This window comes from Stegostoma tigrinum, chromosome 41 (genome assembly GCF_030684315.1).
Source record: "Stegostoma tigrinum isolate sSteTig4 chromosome 41, sSteTig4.hap1, whole genome shotgun sequence".
NCBI lineage: Eukaryota > Metazoa > Chordata > Chondrichthyes > Orectolobiformes > Stegostomatidae > Stegostoma > Stegostoma tigrinum.
The window spans coordinates 3067559-3093087 of NC_081394.1; the positions used below are offsets into that span (position 1 = coordinate 3067559).

The window sequence follows — 25529 nt, forward strand, 5'->3', positions numbered from 1 at the left end:
TAAATCAACTTTCTGACAATTATGATCTGAATCAATAAACATGTGAGCATATTGCTGCCAAACTGATAAGATGTGAAAAGAACACATTTGGAACCTGGGTCATGCTGTGGTTGAGAATAGGTTCATGTCTTAAATCATTAACCCTTTTGCATTTGGTTAATCAGAACTCTGCTTATATCGATCAGATATTCCTTTGTTCACGAAGTGCAGCACATTCCGGGTGGAAAGCAGGCATGCAGGAACTCAGAAAACGTTTCGATCATTCTTTCTTATCTACATGTTGGTGAAGGTAAAAGATTGAAATCAATGTTCAATGCAGGAGTCACTCAAATGTGTGAAGGTCGATCAGAAGCCCTGAAGAAATGCTGGCCCTTAATTCGAGTCAATGGGAACACACAGTCATAGGAGTTAGTTTACAGTTGTACAGCTTGGACCCTGTGTCGAGAAACTGAACTTATTCAATCCGGCATCTCAGAAAGGACAGATCAGCCCCTGAAAATATTACTCCGAAAGTCCACTAGAATACTCCAAGGACTGAAAGCGTTAAATTGTGAGAACGGGCAAGGCTTAGAACATAGAACATGGAACATAGAACAATACAGCGCAGAACAGGCTCTTCGGCCCTCAATGTTGCGCCGACCTGTGAACTAATCTAAGCCCATCCCCGTACACTATCCCATCATCATCCATATGCTTATCCAAGTACAATAGTCTTATCCAGGCTTGGATTACTCTAGTAAGAAAGATCTAAAAGTGATCAAATTGAGGCTCCGAAGATAATCACATGATTGAATTCATTCACAGGATGAGGGCCTGCTGGCTAGGCAGAATTAATTGCCCCTTGCCCAGAAGGCAGTTAAGACCCAAACTCATTGCTGTGGGTCTGGAGTCACATGTAGGCCAGACCGGGTAAGTATGGCAGTTTCCTTCCCTAAAGGACATTAGTGAACCAGATGGGGTGTTTCCAACAATCACAGTGTGGAGCTGGAGGAACACAGCAGGCCATTCAGCATCAGGGGAGCAGGCAAGTAGGCATTTCGGGATGGGACCCTTCTTCAGAAATGACATGGACAAGTAAGGGGAATGGGCAAAACTTGTCAGTTAGAAAATAATGAGGGAAAATGTGAGGTCATGCACTTTGGTAGGAAGAAATAAGAATTCAATATTATTCATGTGCTTATCTTAAGAAAAACTGCAGGAATAGAGGAATTTCTCCCTAAAAGTGTCTACACAAGTAAATGGGGTGATAGAGACGGCGTATGGCATGTTTGCCTTTCTTGCTTATGGAATTGAGTCAGGATGTCATGTTGCAGGTTTACAAGACTTTGGTTCAGCTACACTTGGAGTACTGTGTTCAATTCTGGTCGCCACATTACAGGAAGGAGGTGGAGGCTTTGGAGAGGGTGCAGAAGAGGTTTATCAGGATGTTGCCTGGGATTAGAGGGTATGAGCTATAAGGAGAGGCTAGAAAAACTTGGGTTGTTTTCTCTGGAGTGGATGATGCTGAGGGGAGACTGGATCGAAGTCTATAAAATGATGAGATGTACACATAGGATTGACAGTCAGATTCTTTCTCTCAGAGTCGAAATGTCTAAAACTACGGGGGATTGCATTTAAGGAGAGAGGGGGGTAAGTTCAAATGAGAAGTAAGGGGCAAGTTTTTTACACAGTGTGTGGTGGGAGTCTAGAACACGCTGCCAGTGTGGAGGTGAAGAGAGATATAATACAGGCGTTTAAGGGACTTTAAGATAAGCACATGAATATGCAAGGAATGAAGGGATATGGACCAATAGCAGGTAGAAGGGATTGGTTTAATTTGGCATCGTAACACAACATTGTGGGCCGAATGGCTCAGTGTTATACTGCCTTGTTTTCTGTGTTGGAGTCTTGTACATGAATCGTAAAACGCTATAGCTACATAGAGTTCAACAGGTAATAGGGAAGGCAAATAGAATGTTGGCCTTCATTTCTGAGGGAATGAATTATGAAAGAAGGGGCATTTTCCTTCTAAGATAACAAATGTAGAGCTGGATGAACACAGCAGGTCTACACTTTGTTATCTCAGATTCTCCAGCTTTTGTAGCTCCTATTATCTCTGACACATTTTCCTTCGTCTATCCAAGGCACCAGTCCGACCACAGTTGGAATACTGTGAACAGTTTGAAACACCTTGTTAGGAAAGATATCCTAGCACTGGAAGCAATCCAGGGGAGGTTGATACCAGGTATGGTCTGTCTTATAAGGAGAGTTTGACTAGATTAGGCCTGTACTTGTTGGAGTTTAGAAGATTAAGAGAGAATGTTATTGAAACATACAAGAGGGGGCTTGACAGGGAAGATGTGGGGAATTTGTTTCAGCTTGTGGGAGAATCTCAGACCATGGAATCCCTACAGTGAGGAGACAGGCCCTTCTGCCCAACAAGTTCCTACCAACCCACGGAGCATCCTACCCAGACCTGTCCCTATATAACCCACCTAATCTACACATCCCTGAACACGATGGGGCAATTTTATCACGGCCAACCCACCCTAGCCTGCCGATCTTTGGACTGTGGGAGGAAACCGGAGCGTCCAGAGGAAACCCAATGTGCAAACTCCACACAGACAGTCGCCCGAGGGTGGAATCGAACGCAGGTCTCTGGTGCTGTGAGGCAGCAGTGTTAACCGCTGAGCCACTGTGCCGCCCAGATGGCATAATTTTTATTTATCCACTTGCTGGGGCATGGGATCACTGGCAGGGCCCAGCACTTATTGCCTGTCCCTAGTTGTTCCTCGAGAGGCAGGTGGTGAGCTGCCTCCTTAAACTTCCACGCTTCATGTGCTGTAGGCAGACCCCCAATGCCCTGAGGGAGGGAATTCCAGATTAAGGAGTAACACATTTAAGGCAGAGATGAGGAGGAATTTCTTCTCAGGGAGGGGAGTGAATTCTTCCTGCGGAGGGATGTCGAGGCTGCGTCGTTAACTATATTCAAAGCTGAGAAAGCTGGATTTTTAATTGGTAAGGGGAATAAAGGGTGATGTTGAGGGTTAGCAGACCAGCCACGACCTCACTGAATAGCATAGCAAAGTAGATGGGCCGAATAGCCAACTTCACAACAGAATCTTCAAATTAGAACCGAACCTTAGAAACACTCACACAAAGTAAAGTGGAAATCTGACTCTCTCTTTGCTCCATCTTCACAAGGAAAGCTACTGACAGGAGTGGAGCAAGGGGTGGGTTCAATTTAAAATTTCAAAACAGAATTTAATAGATCTTTAGTGAAGGATTAACAGTTGTGGGATTCAAGTAGACAAATCAAAATAAGATTCAGCTCCGAAATGATTCAAATGAATGGTTGGACAGTCTTGGGGTGAGGGCCGAATGGCCTAGTGAAAAGACACAAATGATCATCAATTTCAGCAGCTGGTTTCTGATCCACCCAATAAACTCGACCTAATTTATTTGCAAGATAACAAAGTGTGAAGCTGGACGAACACAGCAGGTCAAGCAGCATCTCAGGAGCACAAAAGCTGACGTTTCGGGCCTAGACCCTTCATCAGAGAGGGGGATGGGGAGAGGGAACTGGAATAAATAGGGAGAGAAGGGGAGGCAGACCGAAGATGGAGAGAAAAGAAGATAGGTGGAGAGGAGAGTGTAGGTGGGGAGGTAGGGAGGGGATAGGTCAGTCCGGGGAGAACGGACAAATCCACGGGGCGGGATGAGGTTGGTAGGTGGGAAATGGAGGTGCGGCTTGGGGTGGGAGGAGGGGATGGGTGAGAGGAAGAACAGGTTAGGGAGGCGGGGACAAGCTGGGCTGGTTTTGGGATGCAGTGGGGGGAGGGGACGAACTGGGCTGGTTTTGGGATGCAGTGGGGGAGGGGAGATTTTCAAGCTGGTGAAGTCCACATTGATACCATTGGGCTGCAGGGTTCCCAAGCGGAATATGAGTTGCCGTTCCTGTAACCTTCAGGTGGCATCATTGTGGCACCGCAGGAGGCCCAGGATGGACGTGTCGTCAAAGGAATGGGAGGGGGAGTTAAAATGGTTCGCGACTGGGAGGTGCAGTTGTTTATTACGAACCGAGCGGAGGTGTTCTGCAAAGCGGTCCCCAAGCCTCCGCTTGGTTTCCCCAATGTAGAGGAAGCCACAACGGGTGCAATGGATACAGTATACCACATTGACAGATGTGCAGGTGAACATCTGCTTAATATGGAAAGTCATCTTGGGGCCTGGGATGGGGGTGAGGGAGGAGGTGTGGGGGCAAGTGTAGCACTTCCTGCGGTTGCAAGGGAAGGTGCTGGGTGTGGTGGGGTTGGAGGGCAGTGTGGAGCGAACAAGGGAGTCACGGAGAGAGTGGTCTCTCCGGAAAGCAGACAGGGGTGGGGATGGAAAAATGTCTTGGGTGGTGGGGTCGGCTGCATCCCTCACGCAGATGGCCTCAAGGCCCTCCACTTCTTCCTGTCCAGCAGGCCCGATCAGTCCCACTCCACCGACACCCTCATCCGCCTCGCCAAACTCGTCCTCACCCTCAACAACTTCTCTTTCGATTCCTCCCACTTCCTACAGACAAAGGGGGGTGGCGATGGGTACCCTCATGGGCCCAAGCTATGCCTGCCTCTTTGTAGGTTACGTGGAAAAGTCCCTCTTCCGCACCTACACAGGCCCCAAACCCCACCTCTTCCTCCCTTACATTGATGACTGTATCGGCACCGCCTCGTGCTCCCAATAGGAGCTCGAACAGTTCATCCGCTTCACCAACACCTTCCACCCCAACCTCATGTTCACCTGGGCCATCTCCAACACATCCCTCACCTTCCTGGACCTCTCTGTCTCCAACTCAGGCAATCAGTTAGAAACTGCTGTCCATTTCAAGCCCACCAACTCCCACAGCTACCTAGAATACACCTCCTCCCACCCACCCTCCTGCATAAATTCCATCCCCTATTCCCAATTCCTCCGCCTCCGCCGCATCTGCTCCCACGATAAGACATTCCACTCCCACACATGCCAGATGTCCGCGTTCTTCAAGGACTGCAACTTCCCCCCACAGTGGTCGAGAACGCCCTTGACCGTGTCTCCCGCATTTCCCGCAGCACATCCCTCACATCCCGCCCCCGCAATAACCACCCCAAGAGGATCGCCCACGTCCTCACATACCACCCCACCAACCTCCGGATACAACACATCATCCTTCGACACTTCCGCCATCCACAATCTGACCCCACCACCCAAGACATTTTTCCATCCCCACATTTGTCTGCCTTCCAGAGAGACCACTCTCTCCAGGACTCCCTTGTCCGCTTCACACTCCCCTCCAGCCCCACCACACCCGGCACCTTCCCCTGCAAATGCAGGAAGAGCTACACTTGACCCCACACCTCCTCCCTCACCCCCATCCCAGGCCCCAAGATGAATTTCCATATTAAGCAGAGGTTAATGTGCCTGCACATCTGCCAATGTGATATACTGTATCCATTGCACCCGGTGTGGCTCCCTCTACATTGGGGAAACCAAGCGGAGGCTTGGGGATCGCTTTGCAGAACACCTCCGCTCGGTTCGTAATAAACAACCGCACCTCCCAGTCGCGAACCATTTTAACTCCCCCTCCCATTCCTTTGACGACACGTCCATCCTGGGCTTCCTGCAGTGCCACAATGATGCCACCCGAAGGTTACAGGAACAGCAACTCATATTCCGCCTGGGAACCCTGCAGCCCAATGGTATCAATGTGGACTTCACCAGCTTCAAAATCTCCCCTTCCTCCACTGCACCACAAAACAAGCCCAGCTTGAACCTGCCTCCCTGACCTGTTCTTACTCTCACCTATCCCCTCCTCCCACCTCAAGCTGTACCTCCATTTCCCACCTGCCAACCTCAGCCCGCCCACTTGATTTGTCCGTCCTCCCCGGACTGACCTATGCCCTCCCTACCTACACTCTTCTCTCCACCTATCTTCTCCTTTATCAATCTTCAGTCCACCTCCCCCTGTCTCCCTATTTATTCCAGAACCCTCTCCCCATCCCCATCTCTGATGAAGGGTCTAGGCCCGAAACGTCAGCTTTTGTGCTCCTGAGATGCTGCTTGGCCAGCTGTGTTCATCCAGCTCCACACTTTGTTATCTAATTGATACGTAATCTGTTTCCAAGCTCAAATGAGTACCAATGTTCATGAAAAACAAGTGATGAATTTGCAAAAAAAAATTTGTGGCTTGTGAGATTTTTCACCGAAGTTGTATTTTTGTGGAGAGCCCTGAATGGAGCTGTGTGGACATCTATCACTCTGGGAGAAATCCATACAGAATATTGTGGTCTCTCAGTCCTGCCCGTTCAATGAAATATCTGTGCACTGAATTGTGTCTCCTCTCTCACTGGGAGACGAAGGGTCTAGGCCTGAAAAGTCAGCTTTCCTGCTCCTCTGATGCTGCTTGGCCTGCTGTGTTCATCCAGCTCCACACCTTGTTATCTTGGATTCTCCACCATCCGCAGTTCCCACTATCTCTGCACAAATATCCCTTTCTTTCAGTGCTCTCTGGCTCAAGGCGAAGTCTTCACACAGGCTTCTGCATCTCAGTCTCTCTCACTCACTGGGAAACATTTGTTCTCACTGAATGACATCTCTCAGGCTCTGTACACTTTGTCTCTCAATCCTGTCTCTCTCTCTCCAAGTGATATCTGTGTAATGATTCGTCTTTCTCTGTCCCCTGCCATTCAGGGAGATAGATATCAGTGCATTCAGCGATAACCCTCAGGCCTCTCTCTTTCAGAAAGAAATCTGCACAGAGACTTGTGACTCCCAGTGTCTCTCTCTCTCTCTCTCTCCTGTCCCTCCCTGGCTCTCTCTCTCTCTGTCCTTCCCTGGCTCTCTCTCTCTCTCTCTCCTGACTCTCTCTGTCTCTGTGTGTCTCTCCCTGACTGTCTCTGTCTCTGCCTCTCTCTCTCACACACTCTCTCTCTCTGTCCCTCCCTGACTCCCTCCCTGACTCTCTCTCTCTCTCTCTCTCTCCCTGAGTCTCTCTCTGTCTCTCTCTCTCTCTCTGTCTCTCCCTGACCTTCTCTCCCTCTCTGTCGCCCAGAAACAGCTGTACTGAGTGCCACCTTTTCATTCTCTTCCTCTCTGGGAGATAGCTGACAATGACCCAGAATGGTGTACCTCTCACAGTCCCGCTCATATGCTGACTGGCTTGTTCAGCTATTCCTTTTCAGGGAAATATCTGTACACTGCAAATACCGTCTCTCTTGTTCTCTCTCTCTATCTCTCTCTGCCTCTCTCTCTCTCAGGGAGATATCTGTACACTGACACATGTCTCTCAGTCCTCTCTCTCTCTCTCTGCCTCTCTCTCTCTCAGGGAGATATCTGTACACTGACACATTTCTCTCAGTCCTCTCTCTCTCTCTCTCAGGGAAACATGTGCACACTGCAGGTTTTATCTCTCACTCTGTGTCTCAGAGCGATATCAGTTCACTGGTGGGCGTGTCTCAGTCTTCTGTCTTTCTGGGCAATATCTGTACATCAGCTGATGCCTCTCAGACCCCTGTCGCAGGGAGATATCTGTACACTGGCTGGTGTCTCTCAGTCCCCCCTCTCTCTCAGGGAGATATCTGTACACTGACTGGTGTCTCTCAGTCCCCTCTCTCTCTCTCTCTCAGGGAGATATCTGTACACAGACTGGTGTCTCTCAGTCCTTTCTCTCTCCCAGGGAGATATCTGTACATTGACCGGTATGTCCCATATCCTCAGGGATATAGCAGTACAGGATTGGCCTCTCCTTTCCATGAAGAAGTTATGTTCTGATGTATGCATTGTTGGCAGCCTATCTATTGTCTGCTGCTTATTGTCTATCTGCTCGTTAGGCTGCTATGGATTTGCATATTACACATGTCTTCAGGGCATATCAAGTGTTGGGTGTAGGCCCAACTCCCCCTGCATTTTCCCCATCAAACAGGATAGGTAGTGCGTGGTATTATATGTAGAATATAGTTGCCTGTACATTATCGCCATGGATCGTCTCAGGATAGGGACAACATGGAGTTAGATACAGGGTAAAGCTCCCTTTAGACTGTCTCCCAACAAACACTGCCAGGACAGGGACAGCACGGGGTTAGATACAGAGTAAAGCTCCCTTTACACTGTCTCCCAACAAACATTGCCAGGACTGGGTGAGCGTAGGGTTAGATACCAAATAAAACTCCCTCTACATTGTCCCTATCCGTTTCTCCCAGGATAGGGACTGCTTGGGGTTAGATACAGAGAAAAGCTTCCTCTATCAGCCACTTCGAGGACAGGGTCAGCACGGGGTTAGATACAGAGTAAAGCTCCCTTTGCACTGTGCCCAGCAAACACTCCCAGGACAGGGAGAGCACGGGGTTAGATACCGAGTAAAAATTCCTCTACACTGTCCCTATTGGCCAGTCCCAGGACAGGGACAGCTCAGGGTTAGACACAGAGCAAAGCTCCCTCAACATTGTCCCCCATCAGCCACTCCCAGGACACATATGGAACATTCAATGACAATCAAACTCAATATTCTGAGAACATGAGGGAATGGAGCACATTGTCCTCTGATAATCTCTCAGATAGCAACAAGGTACACAGTGCCTTGCAGCATTCACCTTTTTTTTGCATGCCAAGGTCAATCAATTATCCTGGCAAGTAGAGAGTGCCCGCTGTGCCCTGGCACAGTGGGAAGGGGTGATTGAATGTATCACATGGCAGCAATCAAACAGTGGCCTCGTACCTACAATTCCCATTAGAGATTTACTTTATCTCATGTCTTTGTATTTGATTGACATTTGGTCTGGTACCTGAGCTGGATCAGTGAAAGAAATCTCCCATTAGCCCCACACTTCTTCTTTCCCTCAAAATGTTACACCTTTCAGTGTTTATCCAATTCTCCCTTTTCCTGAAATTTCCATTTGGACCTGCTGGCACTGCCCCTTCAGGTGATACAACGGCTCAGTGGTTAGCGCTACAGCCCCAAAGTGCCAGGGTCCCGGGTTCGAATCCTACCTTTGGCACCTGTCTGTATGTGCATCTGCACACTCTCCCCATGTCTGTACTCCCTCCCACAGTCTAAAGATGTGCAGGCTAGGTGGATTTGCCATGGGAGCCGATGCTCTTTGGAGGGTTAATGGGCTGAATGGTCTGCTTCCTCACTGTAGTGATTCTAGGCTACACTTTCCAGATCACGTTGACCTTTTCAATCTCAAGAGGTCTCCCTATCTCTCTGCGGCTCTTTGTTATCACCCTAAAAACTGCTGGATTAGCCAAAATTAAGTGAAATTTAAATTAAACAAGGGGTGAAAATGAAGCTGGTGATGACTCAAATATTAGAAATGCGTTAATGAGCCTTTGGCAAAACATATCAGATTTAAATCAAAAACTCAGCAGCCATGAACTGAACAGTTACCATTGCTCTGAAAGGCTGAGATCTTATTGTGAAACAGAAGCCCTGAATCAGATATGAGAGTGAGGGGTATTTATTGGGTTTTAACAGGATGTTCTGGGTCACAGAGTTATGCTGTGCAAATATTAGATAGTTTATCAGGCAACACAAGAGCTGTGCAGAATTCAGGCTTATTTGACCAGGCTAAGGCTGTGGTCGAAGGTCGTTAAAGTCATGAGTTAAGTCTTTTGCAGGGAAAGCAGCGAGAGAAACAAATTGGAAACAAAATAGGCTATAGGGTGGTGATGGACGGTCGTTTTTTGGAATGGAGGCCTGTGACCAGCGGTGTGCCATTAGGATCAGGGCTGGGTCCACTGCTTTTCGTCATTTATATAAATGATTTAGATGTGAATGTAAGAGACATGGTTAGTACATTTGCAGATGACAGCAAAATTGATGGCTTAGTGGTCAGTGAAGAAGGTTATCTACGATTACAAAGAGATCAGTTGGTCATTGGCTGAGGAGAGCCAGATAGAGTTTATTTTGGATAAATGCAAGGCATTGCGTTTTGGTGCATCAAACAGGGGATAGGCCTATACAATTAATGGTAGGTCCCTGGAGGGTGTTGTCAAACAGCTAGACCTAGGAATCAGTTACATAATTCTTCGAAATTTGCATCACCAGTAGGTAGGGTGGCTCAGAAAGCATTTGGCATGCTTGCCTTCATTGCTCAGACCTTTGAGTGCAGGAGTTAGGGCATCATGTTGAAGCTATACAGAACATTCTGGAGCACTGTGTGCAATTCTGGTCTCCCTGCTATAGGAAGGATATTACTAAGTTGGAGAGGGTTCAGGAAAGATTTACCAGGAAGTTGCCAGGAATGGAGGGTTCGAGATATAAAAATAGACTGGAAAGGTTGAGACTTTTTTCGCTGAAGAGGAGGAGGAGGAGGCCGAGAGGTGATCTTGTTGATGTTTATAAAATCCTGAGGGGGCATGGATAATGTGCATGACAGGGGTCTTTTTCCTTGGGTGGTTGAGCTCAAAGCCAGGGGCATATTTTTAGGGTGAGAGTGGACATGAGGGACGAATTTTTAAACACTGAGCGGTCGGTGTGTGCGGAATTCACTGCCAGGGAAAGCGATGGATGCAACTACCGTTGCAACATTGAAAAGACATTTGAATAAGCTCATGATCGGAAAGGTTTGGAGCTACATGGGCCAAACGCAGGCAGCTGGGACTAGTCTAGATGGGAGCATGGTCAGTGTGGCCTGGTTGGACAGAAGGGTCTGTTGCCACGCTGCTTGACTCTGTGGCTCAATGACACGATGTAGGTGTGGGCCAGTTGATCAATAATCGGACAATGGGCTTGTGATTCTTGCCAGTTGCCAAGCTGGTCATTTGCTGGAGACAGTACTGTGGAGACATTTGAGCGCACAGGCTGTCTGTATAGAAACACTGCAAAGAAACCCTGCCTCAGAGCGCGGTTAGCGAAATCAGGAAGGATTGGCGGTTGGAGGTTGGTACAGAACAGGTTGATGACTTGCTCTGGTCTGATCTCTGAACAAGTCCATGTAAACTTCGAACTTGTGATTGAAGGCATTGTGCAGATAGAGCGGTTGCAGCCTTTTGCCGAGTAGTTCGCTTACTCGGGAATATGTCATTGTTGAAACAGTGTTGGGTAATGGATATCCATTGTACAGCCAATAGAGCAGGGAAAGTGAGAGCACTATCAATCTGTCTCTCTCCTGATTTCTGGCGCTTCTGTGCATCGATGTAGTTTCTGATTATCACTAATCAGTGTTCTGTTTATCTGGATGTCTAGATTAACAGTCTGACGATAATGCCACTGAGCCATCGCCTTCCACTAAATCGCCTCGCCATCCCTCTTTCCCTTTACAATGTCCCGTCTTTTCTTTTCCTTTTCTTTCCTCTCTCTCTCTCTTTCTCCTCATTTTCTCTTCAGCATGCCCTTTCTTTTTTCTTTCCATAGGAAAATAAGAAATAAGAACAGGAATAAGCCATTTGGTCCTGTACCCTGCTATTCAGTACCATCATTGGCGATCTAACTATCCTCAGATTCACTTTCCTGCCCTTTCCCCATAACCCTTGTTTCCTGTAATGTTCAAAAACTTCACCTGATGAAGGGACAGTGCTCAGAAAGCTTGTGATTTCAAACAAACCTGTTGGGTTATGACCTGGTATCAGAGATAATGGGAACTGCAGATGCTGGAGAATCTGAGATAACAAGGTGTGGAGCTGGATGAACACAACAGGCCAAGCAGCATCTTAGGAGCACGAAAGCTGACGTTTCGGGCCGAGACCCTTCATCAGAAAAAGAGAGAGGGGTACGCGGATAGAAGATGAATAGAGGAGAAGGTACGGTGTGGAGACAGACAGGTCAAAGAGGCGACCTGACCCCTTTGGCTCTCGGCTTGGAACATCAGCTTTCCTGTTCCTAAGATGCTGCTTGCAGCATCCAGCCCCACACTTTGTTATCTCGGATCCTCCAGCATCTGCAGTTCCCATTATCTCTGATACAATTCATAGAACATAGAACATAGAACTTAGAACAGTACAGCACAGAACAGGCCCTTCAGCCCACAATGTTGTGCCGACCATTGATCCTCATGTATGCACCCTCGAATTTCTGAGACTATATGCATGTCCAGCAGTCTCTTAAATGTCCCCAATGACCTTGCTTCCACAACTGCTGCTGGCAACACATTCCATGCTCTCACAACTCTCTGTGTAAAGAACCCGCCTCTGACATCCCCTCTATACTTTCCTCCAACCAGCTTAAAACTATGACCCCTCGTGTTCAAAAGAGAGATTAGGAAGCACTTCTACGCAGAAAGGGTGGGAAAGGTTTGGAACTCTCTTCGGCAAATGGTAGCAGATCCTGGTTTGGTTGTTGCTTGTTGGCTATAAATCTGAGTTAGATACTTTTTCTGTTGAGCAAAAGTGTTAAGGGATATGGACCAAAGGCAGGTATATGGTGTTAGATCACCCATGATCTGATTGAATGATAGAATAGGCTTGAGGGTCTGAATGGTCTACTCATGTTCTTCAGTTCCTATAGTCATAAAACCCCACTTAATGCAAAAGGCAACGTCTGATTTGGGACAATCAGCATGGTTTTGTGTGTGAGAGAAATCGTGTCTCATAACTTGACTCAGTTTTTTGAGTACATGACCAAAAAGATTGATGAAGGCAGAGTAATACACATTGCTTACTTATATTTTAGTAATGTCTTTGACAATGTTCCGATTGGTAGATTAATGAGTAAAGTTCGATTACATGGGATTCAGGATGGCTAGCCGATCGAATACAAAATTGGCTTGAAGGTAGGAGACAGAGGGTACTGGTGGAGGCTTGGTTTTTGAACTGGAAGCCTGTGACCAGCGATGTTCCGCAGGGATAAGCATTATCAATAAATATTGATACTTATTGGATAAGTATTTGGATGATTCGGATGAGATTATAGGAGGAATGTTGAATAAGTTTGCAGATGACATCAAAGTTGGTGGTATCGTGGACAGTGAAAAAGATTATCCCAAGATTGCAAAGGGATCTTGATCAGTTGGGCCAATGGGCTGAGGAGAGGCAGATGTAGTTTAATTTGGATCAATGCAAGGTATTGCATTTTGGCAAAACACACAAGGGTAGGGCTGATACAGTTAATGGTCGGGCTCTGGGTAATGCTGTAGAACAGAGACCTGGGGCTCAGGTAGATAGTTCCTTGGAAGTTACATTGCAGGCGCACTGGGTGGTGAAGAAGACGTTTAGCGCGCTTGCCTTCATTGCTCAGACATTTGTGTGTAGGAGTTGGGACGTCATGTTGAGGTTGTACAGGACATTGATGGGGCCATTTTTTGGAGAATTATGTACAGTTCTGGTCAACCTTCTATGGGAAGGATGTTAAATTAGACAGGGTTCAGAAAAGGTTTACCAGGACACTCCTGGTGCTGGAAGGTTTGGGTTATAAAGATAGGTAAGGACTGGAGTTAACATTGTATCAGAGATAAAGAAGGTTGCAGGAACAGCAACTCATATTCCGCTTGGGAACCCTGCAGCCCAATGGTATCAATGTGGACTTCACAAGCTTCAAAATCTCCCCACCCCCTATTGCATCCCAAAACCAGTCCAGCTCGTCCCCGCCTCCCTAACCTGTTCTTCCTCTCACCTATCCCCTACTCCCACCTCAAGCCGCACCCCCATTCCCTACCTACTAACATCATCCTGCTCCCTTGACCTGTCTGCCCTCCCCAGACTGGCCTATCCCCTCCCTACCTCCTCACCTACACTCACCTTTACTGGCTACATCCCCACCTCTTTGACCTGTCTGTCTCCTCTCCACCTATCTTCTCCTGTATCCATCTTCTATCCGCCTCTCCCTCTCTCCCTATTTATTTCAGATACCCCTTCCCCTCCCCCATTTCTGAAGAAGGGTCTCGGCCCGAAACATCAGCTTTCCTGCTCCTCTGATGCTGCTTGGCCTGTTGTGTTCATCCAGGTCTGCATCTTGTTATCTCGACAAGGACTGGAACTTCATTCCCCTGGAGCATAGGAGATTAAAGGGTGACCTAACAGATGTTTATAAAACTATGATGAGCATAGATAAGGTGAATAACAAAGGTCTTTTTTTTAGGATTAGAGAGTTCAAAACTAGGGGACATATTTTTCAGGTCAGAGGGGAAAGATTGAAAAGGGACCTGAGAGGCAACTTCTCACAAAGAGGATGGCTTACATTGGAATGAGCTTCCAGAGGAAGTGCTGTGTACGGGTCTGTTACAACATTTAAAAGACATTGGATAGGTACATGATAAGGAAAGGTTTAGCAGGTGTGGGACAAGCACAGGCAAGAGGGATTGGTTTAGTTTTGGGAAACTTGGTTGGCATGGATGAGTCGGATTAAAGGACGATTTTCCATGCCCGGTGTGACAATGTAACCCCGCGGCCTTTTGAGAAGGGGTGGCCGGGTTTTCTGCCATGGGCATTCTCTCATACCCCATGTGGTAAAATTCCAGAAAGGCAGTGTACCCTTAAAATGGCATCATGTGATGTTCAAGTATAAGGGTCTTAGCCTCAGCAGTCACAGTGCAAGGGATACATAGTGTAAAATAGCCGTAACGTTATAAGGAGCGACCATGGGCATCACAGGAACGGGAGTGCACCATTTCTCTAGATGATATTGTTTTGGTTTTGCAACTTTCCATTCATCATTTTGTCAGGCTTTTGCTGCAACTGTTCGATAACTGCATTAAAGTTTTCTTCAAAAGAGTACAGCCCAGACTACACGTAAGTCTGAAATCTTAAAATCTTAAAGCAGCTTTGCTAATTAACTTCTAGATATCTGATCCAACAAGAACACAGTCTTTCCAGTGTATGTTACATGGGCGAATGTTACAATACTCAGACTTTATACCGGCCCATGGCTTAAGAAATGGCTAAGAGCTATTTTTTTTCTGACGATCCGTCTTCCTCAGCCAACCTTCAGGACCACATGCAAGCCCTAAGCTTGTCACCCCTCATGGGCCTTTCGAGGGCCCATCCCTGCAGGAGGTGACTGAAGGCTTTTCTGAGATTATCTCGCGCTCCGAGGAAGAGCTATCACACTGCAAGCAGCTTTCGCCAGCTCAGACCAGTGCTCGTCAGTGAGGTGGGCAGTTTTGCTTCTGACAGGGCTGGATCTCTAGAGAGTCCCAATTTTGTGACACCACTTGGAGGCTGGGCACTTCAACGTGAAATTACCAGACGTAAGGGCATCCGTAAAGACAGGGGACAGACCGGATAAAAGTAAGTGGCACCTTACTCACTGGCTGGGCTGAAGGGCCTGTTCTGTGCTGTACTGTTCTATGTTCTATGTTCTATGTATGGCCAAGGGGCAGTGTCTATCTAAAGGAGTTGATATGAATCTGAATGTGAATCCATTGATTATTCAGTGAATTTGTGCAGATATGTCCTTCATAACCCTCACTTTAATATTCTCGTCGCTTCTTTTTCTTCACTGTTATCATTGTTAAACATCATGAAACATGCCTGCATTTTCCATTCAGTGCCACTGACAGGGTTTTCTTGCAGAGTCTGGCCGCAACTTGCCTATTTGGGGCCAATTTCATGATCGCATCCATTTCCGTCTCACTTGTTTGTATGTCAGTTTAGCAAATGCTTGTCTTGTCATGTTCATGTGTAGGTGTGTGCAGCCATCTGTGCCTGTACGTGTGTGTTCTTCTGCCTGTCTGTAAATAGTGTATGTGTATGTCAGGTTCGTCTGGGTGCCCGGAACTCAATGTGTTGTCGTGGTTCTCTGTCAGTATGAGTGTACATGACTATCACTGTGTGCATGCAGCTATAAATGATTGTCAGCCTGTGTGGGTTCCTACAGGGGTGTGTGTGTGTGTGTGTGTGTGTGTGTGTGTGCGCGCGTTTGTGTGTATGTGAGAGAGAGAGAGAGAGAGAGAGAGAACATGCCCTTGTGCCTGTCTCAGACTATCAGCACGTGTGGGTTTGTATAGGACTGACTCTGTGTGTGTGTGTGTGTGTGTGTGTGTGTGTGTGTGTGTGTGTGTGAGAGAGAGAGAGAGAGAGAGAGAGAGAGAGAGAGAGAGAGAGAGAACATGCCTATGTGCCTGTATAGAACTATCATCATTTGTGGGTTTGTACAGGACTGTCTGTGTGTGTGTGTGTGTGTGTGTGTGTGTGTGTGTGTGTGTGTGTTTGTGTGCGCGTGTGCACGTCTGCCTGTATATAACCGTCTATGTGTGTGTTTGCATGTGTGTGACTTTTAGCACATGTGTGTGCCAGGCAGTCTGTGTGCCTGTATATGTGCGCATATATCTCTCTGTGTTAGTCTGTGTGCATGCATACATGAAGCTGTAACAATTTGGGTTGTGTAATTACAGCTAATCTTGCAGGACACACTTCAATCCTGCAAAGCTATGATTAAAAGGAAGTTTGCAGGAATGTTGCAAGATCTATAAATGAGGAAGTAAATCTAATCAGAACGAATCAGCAATAGTTGTGACTGACTACAATTTCACATTCCTTTCCTTGGACAAAGAGAATGGGGGGAAGGGGGCCAACTGGATAGCTACCTCACAGAGCAAGCAGAGGCATGATGATCGATCGTGTGGGGTCAGCAGTCAGTTCATACATGCAGAAACGCTTTGCAAAGACATTGCTCTGAGACTGAATCTTGCAGCATTTGTAATTCTGTCTGAATCATAAACGGTTACCAGACACAGAGTGGGTGGAAAGTCAAACGAGGAAGTCACAAACAGAACTAAAATGTGTCAGTGATAATAGGAACTGCAGATGCTGGAGAATCCGAGATAACAAGGTGTGGAGCTGGATGAATACAACAGGCCAAGCAGCATCAGAGGGACAGGAAAGCTGACGTTTCGGGCCTAGGCTGTTGAAGAGGTGTTTCGCTGATCAATCACTGATCCCAGCGCTGACCCTCACTCACTGATCCCGGTCTGATCCTCACTGGGGACCGTCATTCACTGATCCCAGCGCTGACCCTCACTCGGGACCCTCACTCATTGATCCCAGCGCTGACCCTCACTGGGGACCCTCACTCACTGATCCCAGCGCTGATCCTCACTGGGGACCCTCACTCACTGATCCCAGTGCTGACCCTCACTGGGGAAACTCACTCACTGATCCCAGCGCTGACCCTCACTGGGGACCCTCACTCACTGATCCCAGTGCTGACCCTCACTGGGGACCCTCACTCACTGATCCCGGCACTTACCCTCACTGGGGACCCTCACTCACTGATCCCAGCGCTGACCCGCACTGGGGACCCTCACTCACTGATCCCAGTGCTGACCCGCACTGGGGACCCTCACTCACTGATCCCAGCGCTGACCCTCACTGGGGACCCTCACTCACTGATCCCAGCACTTACCCTCACTGGGGACCCTCACTCACTGATCCCGGCGCTGACCCTCACTGGGGATCCTCACTCACTGATCCCGGCACTTACCCTCACTGGGGACCCTCACTCACTGATCCCAGCGCTGACCCTCACTGGGGACCCTCACTCACTGATCCCAGTGCTGACCCGCACTGGGGACCCTCACTCACTGATCCCGGCACTTACCCTCACTGGGGACCCTCACTCACTGATCCCAGCACTGACGCTCACTGGGGACCCTCACTCACTGACCCCAGCGCTGACCCTCACTGGGGACCCTCACTCACTGATCCCAGCGCTGACCCTCACTGGGGACCCTCACTCACTGATCCCAGCACTTACCCTCACTGGGGACCCTCACTCACTGACCCCAGCGCTGACCCTAACTGGGGACCCTCACTCACTGATCCCAGCACTGACCCTCACTGGGGACCCTCACTCACTGATCCCAGCGCTGACCCTCACTGGGGACCCTCACTCACTGATCCCAGCGCTGACCCTCACTGGGGACCCTCACTCACTGATCCCAGCGCTGACCCTCACTGGGGACCCTCATTCACTGATCCCAGCACTGACGCTCACTGGGGACCCTCACTCACTGATCCCAGCACTTACCCTCACTGGGGACCCTCACTCACTGACCCCAGCGCTGACCCTAACTGGGGACCCTCACTCACTGATCCCAGCGCTGACCCTCACTGGGGACCCTCACTCACTGATCCCAGCGCTGACCCTCACTGGGGACCCTCACTCACTGATCCCAGCGCTGACCCTCACTGGGGACCCTCACTCACTGATCCCAGTGCTTACCCTCACTGGGGACCCTCACTCACTGATCCCAGTGCTGACCCTCACTGGGGACCCTCACTCACTGATCCCAGCGCTGACCCTCACTGGGGACCCTCACTCACTGATCCCAGCGCTGACCCTCACTGGGGACCCTCACTCACTGATCCCAGCAGTTACCCTCACTGGGGACCCTCACTCACTGATCCCAGCGCTGAAGCTCACTGGGGACCCTCACTCACTGATCCCAGCGCTGACCCTCACTGGGGACCCTCACTCACTGATCCCAGCGCTGACCCTCACTGGGGACCCTCACTCACTGATCCCAGCGCTGACCCTCACTCGGGACCCTCACTCACTGATCCCAGCGCTGACCCTCACTGGGGACCCTCACTCACTGATTCCAGCGCTGACCCTCACTGGGGACCCTCACTCACTGATCCCAGCGCTGACCCTCACTGGGGACCCTCACTCACTGATCACAGCACTGACCCTCACTGGGGACCCTCACTCTCTAATCCCAGCGCTGACCCTCACTGGGGACCCTCACTCATTGATCCCAGCGCTGACCCTCACTGGGGACCCTCACTCATTGATCCCAGCACTGACCCTCACTGAGGACCCCCACTCACTGATCCCAGCACTGACCCTCACTGGGGACCCCCACTCACTGATCCCAGCACTGACCCTCACTGGGGACCCTCACTCACTGATCCCATTGTCAGTGGTATATTTACATACCAGCTTAAATACTGCAAGATCTGCAGATGCTGGAAATCACAATAAAGGACAGAAATTGCGGGTAAATCTCTGCAGGTCTGGCCGCATTTGGAGACAGATGAGTCCTGAAAAGGGTCACTGGACACAGTGGGATAACTGATTTTTCTGCACAGATCCTCACAGGCCTGATGTGCTTTCACAGCAATTTCTGTTTTTCTCTTTTAAAAACCTTCTGTAATGCATTTAGCGATCAATTACATTTTCTTTAAAATACAAAAGAAAATAAAGCCAAAAGATTCATTGGTGTAAAAACAAACAAAACCTACTTCAGAGAACAAAATGAAAGACAAAAAAGATTTTGTAATGCTTAGGACTGAGACAGAGCTGCACTGTCAGAGGGTCAGTGCTGAGGGAGTGGGAACTGTCAGAGAGTTAATGCTGAGGGAGTGGGCACTGTCGGAGGGTCAGTGCTGAGGGAGTGGGCACTGTTGGAGGGTCAGTGCTGAGGGAGCGGGCACTGTCGGAGGGTCAGTGCTGAGGGAGTGGGCACTGTCGGAGGGTTAGTGCTGAGGGAGTGGGCACTGTCGGAGGGTCAGTGCTGAGGGAGCGGGCACCGTCAGAAGGTCAGTGCTGAGGGAGAACACACTGTCAGAGGGTCAGTGCTGAGGGAGTGGGCACTGTCGGAGGGTCAGTGCTGAGGAAGTGGGCACTGTCAGAGGGTTAGCATGGCGTCCACAGCTACTGATATCTCCGTCCAAAGGCTGGAACATAAGCCTCTGTACAATGCTAGAAGGCCCAAAATGTCAGCTTTCTTGGTCCCCAGGTGCTGCTTGGCCTCCTGTGTTCATCCAGCTCTACACCTTGTTATCTCGGTAGGTTTGCTTTTGCAATTAGTGTATTGGCATTTCCTGGAAGGCAAATAGAGATGAGTTCTTGATAAACCAGTTTATTGTTTTATGCACCAGCTGGAAGGTGTGCCCAGCATTGACAGCTGAGGAGTTTACACTGATAAAGTGGCAAGGCATGAAGAAGAATTCAATGAATGACAAAGGAATCAGTTCAAATGACTGACGTGAAAGTATCGAGCTTGGGAGTGCAGCAAAGTTCGGAAGAAATAATCAACTCAGAAGATGGGAGGGGAATTTCAGGGGACATTAGGGGATGGAGAGGGAGTTGAGTGGTGTTCAGAAGACTGCATCATTGCAACACAGTGACTCGTAGCTAACACAAGTGACTGTGTGAAGATGCATGAAAGAGACGTGCCATAAATTATCATTAATTCCTTTATCAGGAAAGGTTTGGGCTGTCTAGGCCTATGCTCTCTGGAGCTGAGAAAAGTCAAAGGTGACTTAAGTGGAGCATTTCAGATCCTGAGGGGACTTGGATATTGAGAGGATATGTCCTCTTGTGGAAGAATCTAGAATCAGGAGGGCTCCCACTCCAAAGGCAAGCTGTCGACAGTTAGAAACAGAGGTGGGGAAACATTTTCTTCTCTCTCCGAAGTTTTTGGAATTCTCTTCCTCAAAAAGCAGTGGATGTAGAGCCCTTAAATATTTGGACAGCAGTGGTAGGTAGATCCTTGATTCCCAAGGAGGGGTGTAAGGTTAGTGGGATATATAGGAATGTGAGAGTTGAGGGCAAAATCAGGTCAGCTGTGATTTTATTGAATGGAGGAGTGGTCTATTGTTGTCGCTTATTGTTTGTTGATTCATAAAACATTCACGGATGAATGGGTTGAGGTTTCGTAGGTGCCAGTTGGTCCATTCTCGTTATTGCTGGATGCTCGCTTACTCTGGGTAAAATTCAGCGATTTTCACAATTGAAAGGTGAAACGGCCATCACCCGAGTTCCCCATCCACGAGGGATTGCCGTCCGCGCAAAGCTAGCGGCCCCAGAAAGTAAGCGTCATTTTGCCCTCAGGGTGGGAGCAGGCGCATTGCTGCTGCGAGCAGAGGCGCGGCCAGCAGCGCCACGCGCGGTCGAAGGGCCGGTTTGCCGTTCGTCGTTGACTGCACCGTGGACTGCTCCACTACCGTTCGCTCGCCATTGCAGCCGTTCTCTGCGCAGCAGAAGAAATCAGGGCCCAATGTGATGCCGTAGACCTTCGGCAAATCGGAGAGTGCACACATCCTCTCGGAAGCACAGCCTTTAATAGTGACGTTGTGCTGTCCGCTGTCTGAAACACAGAGGGTCGGTTCAGGAGTTAGACTCAGCACAGATTAGACCACGATGTCTGCCTCTTTGTATTTAACCCCGAATTGTTGGACTTCAGAGTCATGAAGTACAGAAGAGGCCATGTCTGCCTCTTTGTATTCAACCCCGAATTGTTGGACTTCAGAGTCATGAAGTACAGAAGAGGCCCTTTGATCCATCAAGACTTGTCATGTCAATAACACAAAACAAAGTCTCTCCTCTCTGGAATCAATCTCGGGAGCCTCGTCTGAATTTCCTCCAATGTAACTCCATCCCTCCTCAAGACCAAAATTGTAAGCTACACTCCCGGTGTGGGCTCGTTAATGTTTTATACAATCACAGCAACACTCGCATATTTTTATATTTGATTCCTTTAGCAATAAATTCCATTTAGCTTCCTTAGTACCTGCGATAGCTGAATGCTAGCTTTCTGTGACTCATGCACAAGGACACCCAGATCCCTCTGCATTGAAACACTCTGAAGTTTGCCTCCTGCCTTTCTATTCCTCTCAGCAAAATGAATCACCTCACAGATATCCACGTTAAACTCCGTCTACCACATTTTGGCCCATTCACCTCGCCTACCCATTTGTAAATTTCATATTTCTTTGCTGCAACTTGCTTTCCCATCAATTTCCCTGGGCTCTTTTGACTCTCTAAATGCGTCCCCCTACATTTCTCTGTCTGAAATTTGTTCTGGCACTTTTCTGCCAGCCTACCCATGCCCTGTTGTAGTCCAGGGCATCATTCCTGCTTGCTGCCTGACCTCCAGGTTTAAAGTCAAAATAAGTCCACAGAGGCAGGTATCCCATCGCAGAATCACCCTTTACTTATCTGTGGAAAATCCCTGACACTGACCCAGCTCCCTCAGAGCCAGCTCTTAGAGTGAGCAGAACCCGTATCACTCCTGTTCCTATCTGTCAGCCAGGGGTCCCTGACTGGACCAGATTAACAGCCCCACTCAGGGGACTCATATTCTATGAGGCGCACCTGGCTGACTTTGTTACAATCGCTGCAAAAGTGCCGTCAGCAAATTTTGAAAAGTTTGTTTTGTATTCACATATCAAAGAAGAAAGAATGGGCACTGAAACCCGCCTGCATTCCCAGTCCGTAAGAGAATTACGTACCACACGTCATTATTTTCTGTCCTTTCTTTCCGCCATTTCTTAAAACAAGCTGCTCATTTGTCTTTCCATTTCCACGAGTATCAAAAGTTTTTCTAATCAAGTTCATATGCCTTTTTACAAGTTGTTGAATAGAGCTTTTCCCCTGTTGAGTATTTTCACTTGTAAAGTTTTTTTGGTATCTTTCCATCATTATTCTGAACCACATTGTGTTGTGCTCAGTATTAACCGGCTGCTCTTAAAAATCAGTCACTACATTTACTGTATTTCCCCAAACCAGGTTCAGTGCTGCCTTCAACTTTGTTGAGCTAGAGACATAATGACTGAAAAGCAGCTTTGCTGTGCAAATATCAAGATGTTCTCTCCTTTCTCTTTAAGTGTAATTTTCCTGCTCTACATTAGGGTTACTAAACTGCCTCAATATAGCTATTATTACCCCTGTCTCTAATTACCCCCTTCGAGAGGGTAATGGTGAGCTCCCTTCCTGAGCCACTACAGTCCATGTGCTGTAGATAGGCTCATAATGCCCTTAGGGTGGGAATTCCAGGCGCTTGACCCAGATACACTGACATTTCCGAGGCAGGGTGGTGAGCGGAATGGAGGGGAAATTGCAGGGGCTGGCGTTCCCATGTATCTGCTGCCCCTTGTCCTTCTGGATGGAAGTGGTCATGGGTTTGGCTTTGGAAAATACAACTCCAATTCCGTTGCATGTTGAAATTTGAAACATACTTTGCTCTCTCCTTAACTCTGAAACTTCGTAAAATCAACATTTCCAACAATATTACGAGGTATTGAAACTCATAAAATTCCAACAGGACGAGGCAGGGTGAACACAGGAAGGATATTCCCAATGACCGGGGATTCCAGAACCGGGGGACAATAGTTTAACAATAGCAGGTAGGCCATTTAGGGCTGAGATGGGGAGAAAGGTGGGGAGCCTGTCAAATTCTCTGCCACAGGAAGTGGTTTAAGCCAAAACATTGAATGTTTACAAGAAGGAGGTAAATGTAATCTTTAGGGCTAAAGAGATCAATGGGAGAAAGCAGGAGCAGGGCGCTGAGCCAGAATCAAGTTGAATGGTAGAGCTGTCTTGAAGGGCTGAACAGCCTCTCCTTCTCCTACTTTCTATGTTTTGATGGTACGTTGGGCCATAATTCTTGGAATGAAATGTCAGACTTACATCTGATTGAGGAGTGGAGGCACCGCGTCTGTGTCCCGGCACATTTCACCATTTCCAGGGGATTATCGCATGTTCTGCTCAAAATCGATGGGCACACATAGCACTGGAGGCCATTTAATGTGGTGTTTGCTTCTTCTGATCAATAGGGAAAAAAACACAATTCACAGTCACCTTGTCACATCAGACACCCTGAGGCAGACAGTGACCCTGGGTAGCCTGTCCAGGGCGACGGCATTGACGACATTCCATTCCCCCTAGGCACCCCTTGAGTCCATTGACCCCACTTAGACTGAATATGGTGGGCTCCTATCAGGCTGCCCCTTAAGTTCACCATTCAGCTGAACCTTTGTGGGAGTTGAATGCAATTCCTCATGTCTTCCAGAAGACCACATAGTCTCAGGTGGGGTCAAAGCAACCCTGCTGTGCAGATACAGTCATTCCGTCCCATTGAGCCAGCACAAACCTTTGAAGAGCAAACAACCGAGACCCACTCTACCCACTGCTCCATTCCTGTAACCCCATATTTACCGAGGCTAAATTCACTCAGCCTGCACACAGAGCCACATAGCACGGAAACAGGCCATTCGGCCCAACTCGTCCATGTTCTCTCGATTTCCCAAACTAAACACGATGAAGGGTCTAGGCCTGGAACGTCAGCTTTTGTGCTCCTAAGATGCTGCTGTGTTCATCCAGCTCCACACTGTGTTATCCACAATTGTATATTTTGCAACTGGCCCAGACGTATTCATGCACCCATCCAGATGCCTTTTAGATGTTATAACTGCACCTGCATGTACCACAAAGGGTGGCCTTGTAAGAGTTTATAAGGTCATGAGGGGCGTAGCATGGGTCGTGTCCCGAAGGGTGGCGAAGCTTGAAAGTAGAGGGCACATTTTTAAGGTAAGACGAGAAAGCTTTAAAAGGGACCTGAGGGGCAACGCTTTGACACAGAGAGTGGTTCGTGTGTGGAATGAACTGCCAGAAAAGTGGTGGATGGAGGGACAGCTACAACGTTTAAAAGACATTTGGATAAGTGCGTGAATAGGAAAGGTTTGGAGGGATATAGGCCAAACACAGCTAATGGGACTAGTTTAGCTTGGGAACATGGTTGTCATGGACTGGGTGGGCCAAAGGGTCTGCTTCCATGTTCTAAGATTCTATGAGTTTCTCTGGCAAATATGGAGGAGTTCTGACTCAGCAGGAAGGTGGAGGTGTGGTCAGTTGTAATAAGCAGGAGATTTCCTTTTCCATGTTTGACCTGAAACCATCAGACTTCATGAGGATCGAGAGTCAATGTTGAGGGTTTTTCTTCTGACACTCATCAGGACACTTTCCAAGAGTAACAATCCAAGGTTGGGGGGGTGGTGGTGTGGTGTGTCGGATACAGGTAGCAAAATGCATACTGTATGAGAGGAGGGTGCCAACTGATTGGTTGAAGGTAGGCTGTAATTGGTAGAGGCTTCATTATGGAGAATGCACATCCTTGGATGTGGGAGGAAGCCAGAGCATCTGACAGAAATCTACACATTGCATCTTGCAGCTGTCCAAAACTCTGGTGCAGCCGCACTTGGAGTATTGCATACAGTTCTGGTCGCCACATTATAGGAAGGATGTGGAAGCTTTGGAAAGGATGCAGAGGAGATTTACCAGGATGTTGCCTGGTATGGAGGGTAGGTCTTACGAGGAAAGGCTGAGGGACTTGAGGCTGTTATCGTTAGAGTGAAGAAGGTTAAGTGGCAACTTAAGAGAGAGATACAAGATGATCGGAGGATTAGATAGGGTGGACAGTGAGAGCCTTTTTCCTCATATGGTGATGGCGAGCACGAGGGGGCATAGCTTTAAATTGAGGGGTGATAGATCTAGGACAGATGTCAGGGGTAGGTTCTTTACCCAGAGAGTAGTAAGGGCGTGGAATGCCCTGCCTGTAACAGTAGTAGACTCACCAAGTTTAAGGGCATTTAGATGGTCATTGGATAAACATATGGATGATAATGGAACAGTGTAGGTTAGATGGGCTTCAGATTGGTTTCACAGGTCGGCGCAACATCGAGGGCCGAAGGGCCTGTACTGTGCTGTAATGTTCAATATTCTATGTACACAGACACAGGGAGAAGGTGCAAACTCCAAACAGGCAGTGGCCTAAGGCTGGAATAGAGCCCAGGTCTCCGGCATTGTGAAGCAGCAGTGCTAACCACTGATCCACAATGCCTTGCGTTCAAATGTAAAGGTCCTACATGAATGC

The 25529-nt window shown here is 48.3% G+C and overlaps 1 protein-coding gene across 1 annotated transcript in view; it reads right to left on the reverse strand.

The window, feature by feature from the left end:
• Positions 1-19761: 19761 nt before the first annotated feature.
• The window catches only part of LOC125448407 (uncharacterized), a 28728-nt gene continuing 22960 nt past the window's right edge, over positions 19762-25529 (reverse strand). The window contains exons 8-9 of the mRNA XM_059641306.1: positions 23288-23422; positions 19762-20966 (exon numbers count right to left, since the gene is read on the reverse strand). Of these exons, the coding sequence (XP_059497289.1) occupies positions 20707-20966; positions 23288-23422 (395 nt within the window). The 3' untranslated portion in view covers positions 19762-20706. The remainder of the gene's footprint in view (positions 20967-23287; positions 23423-25529) is intronic.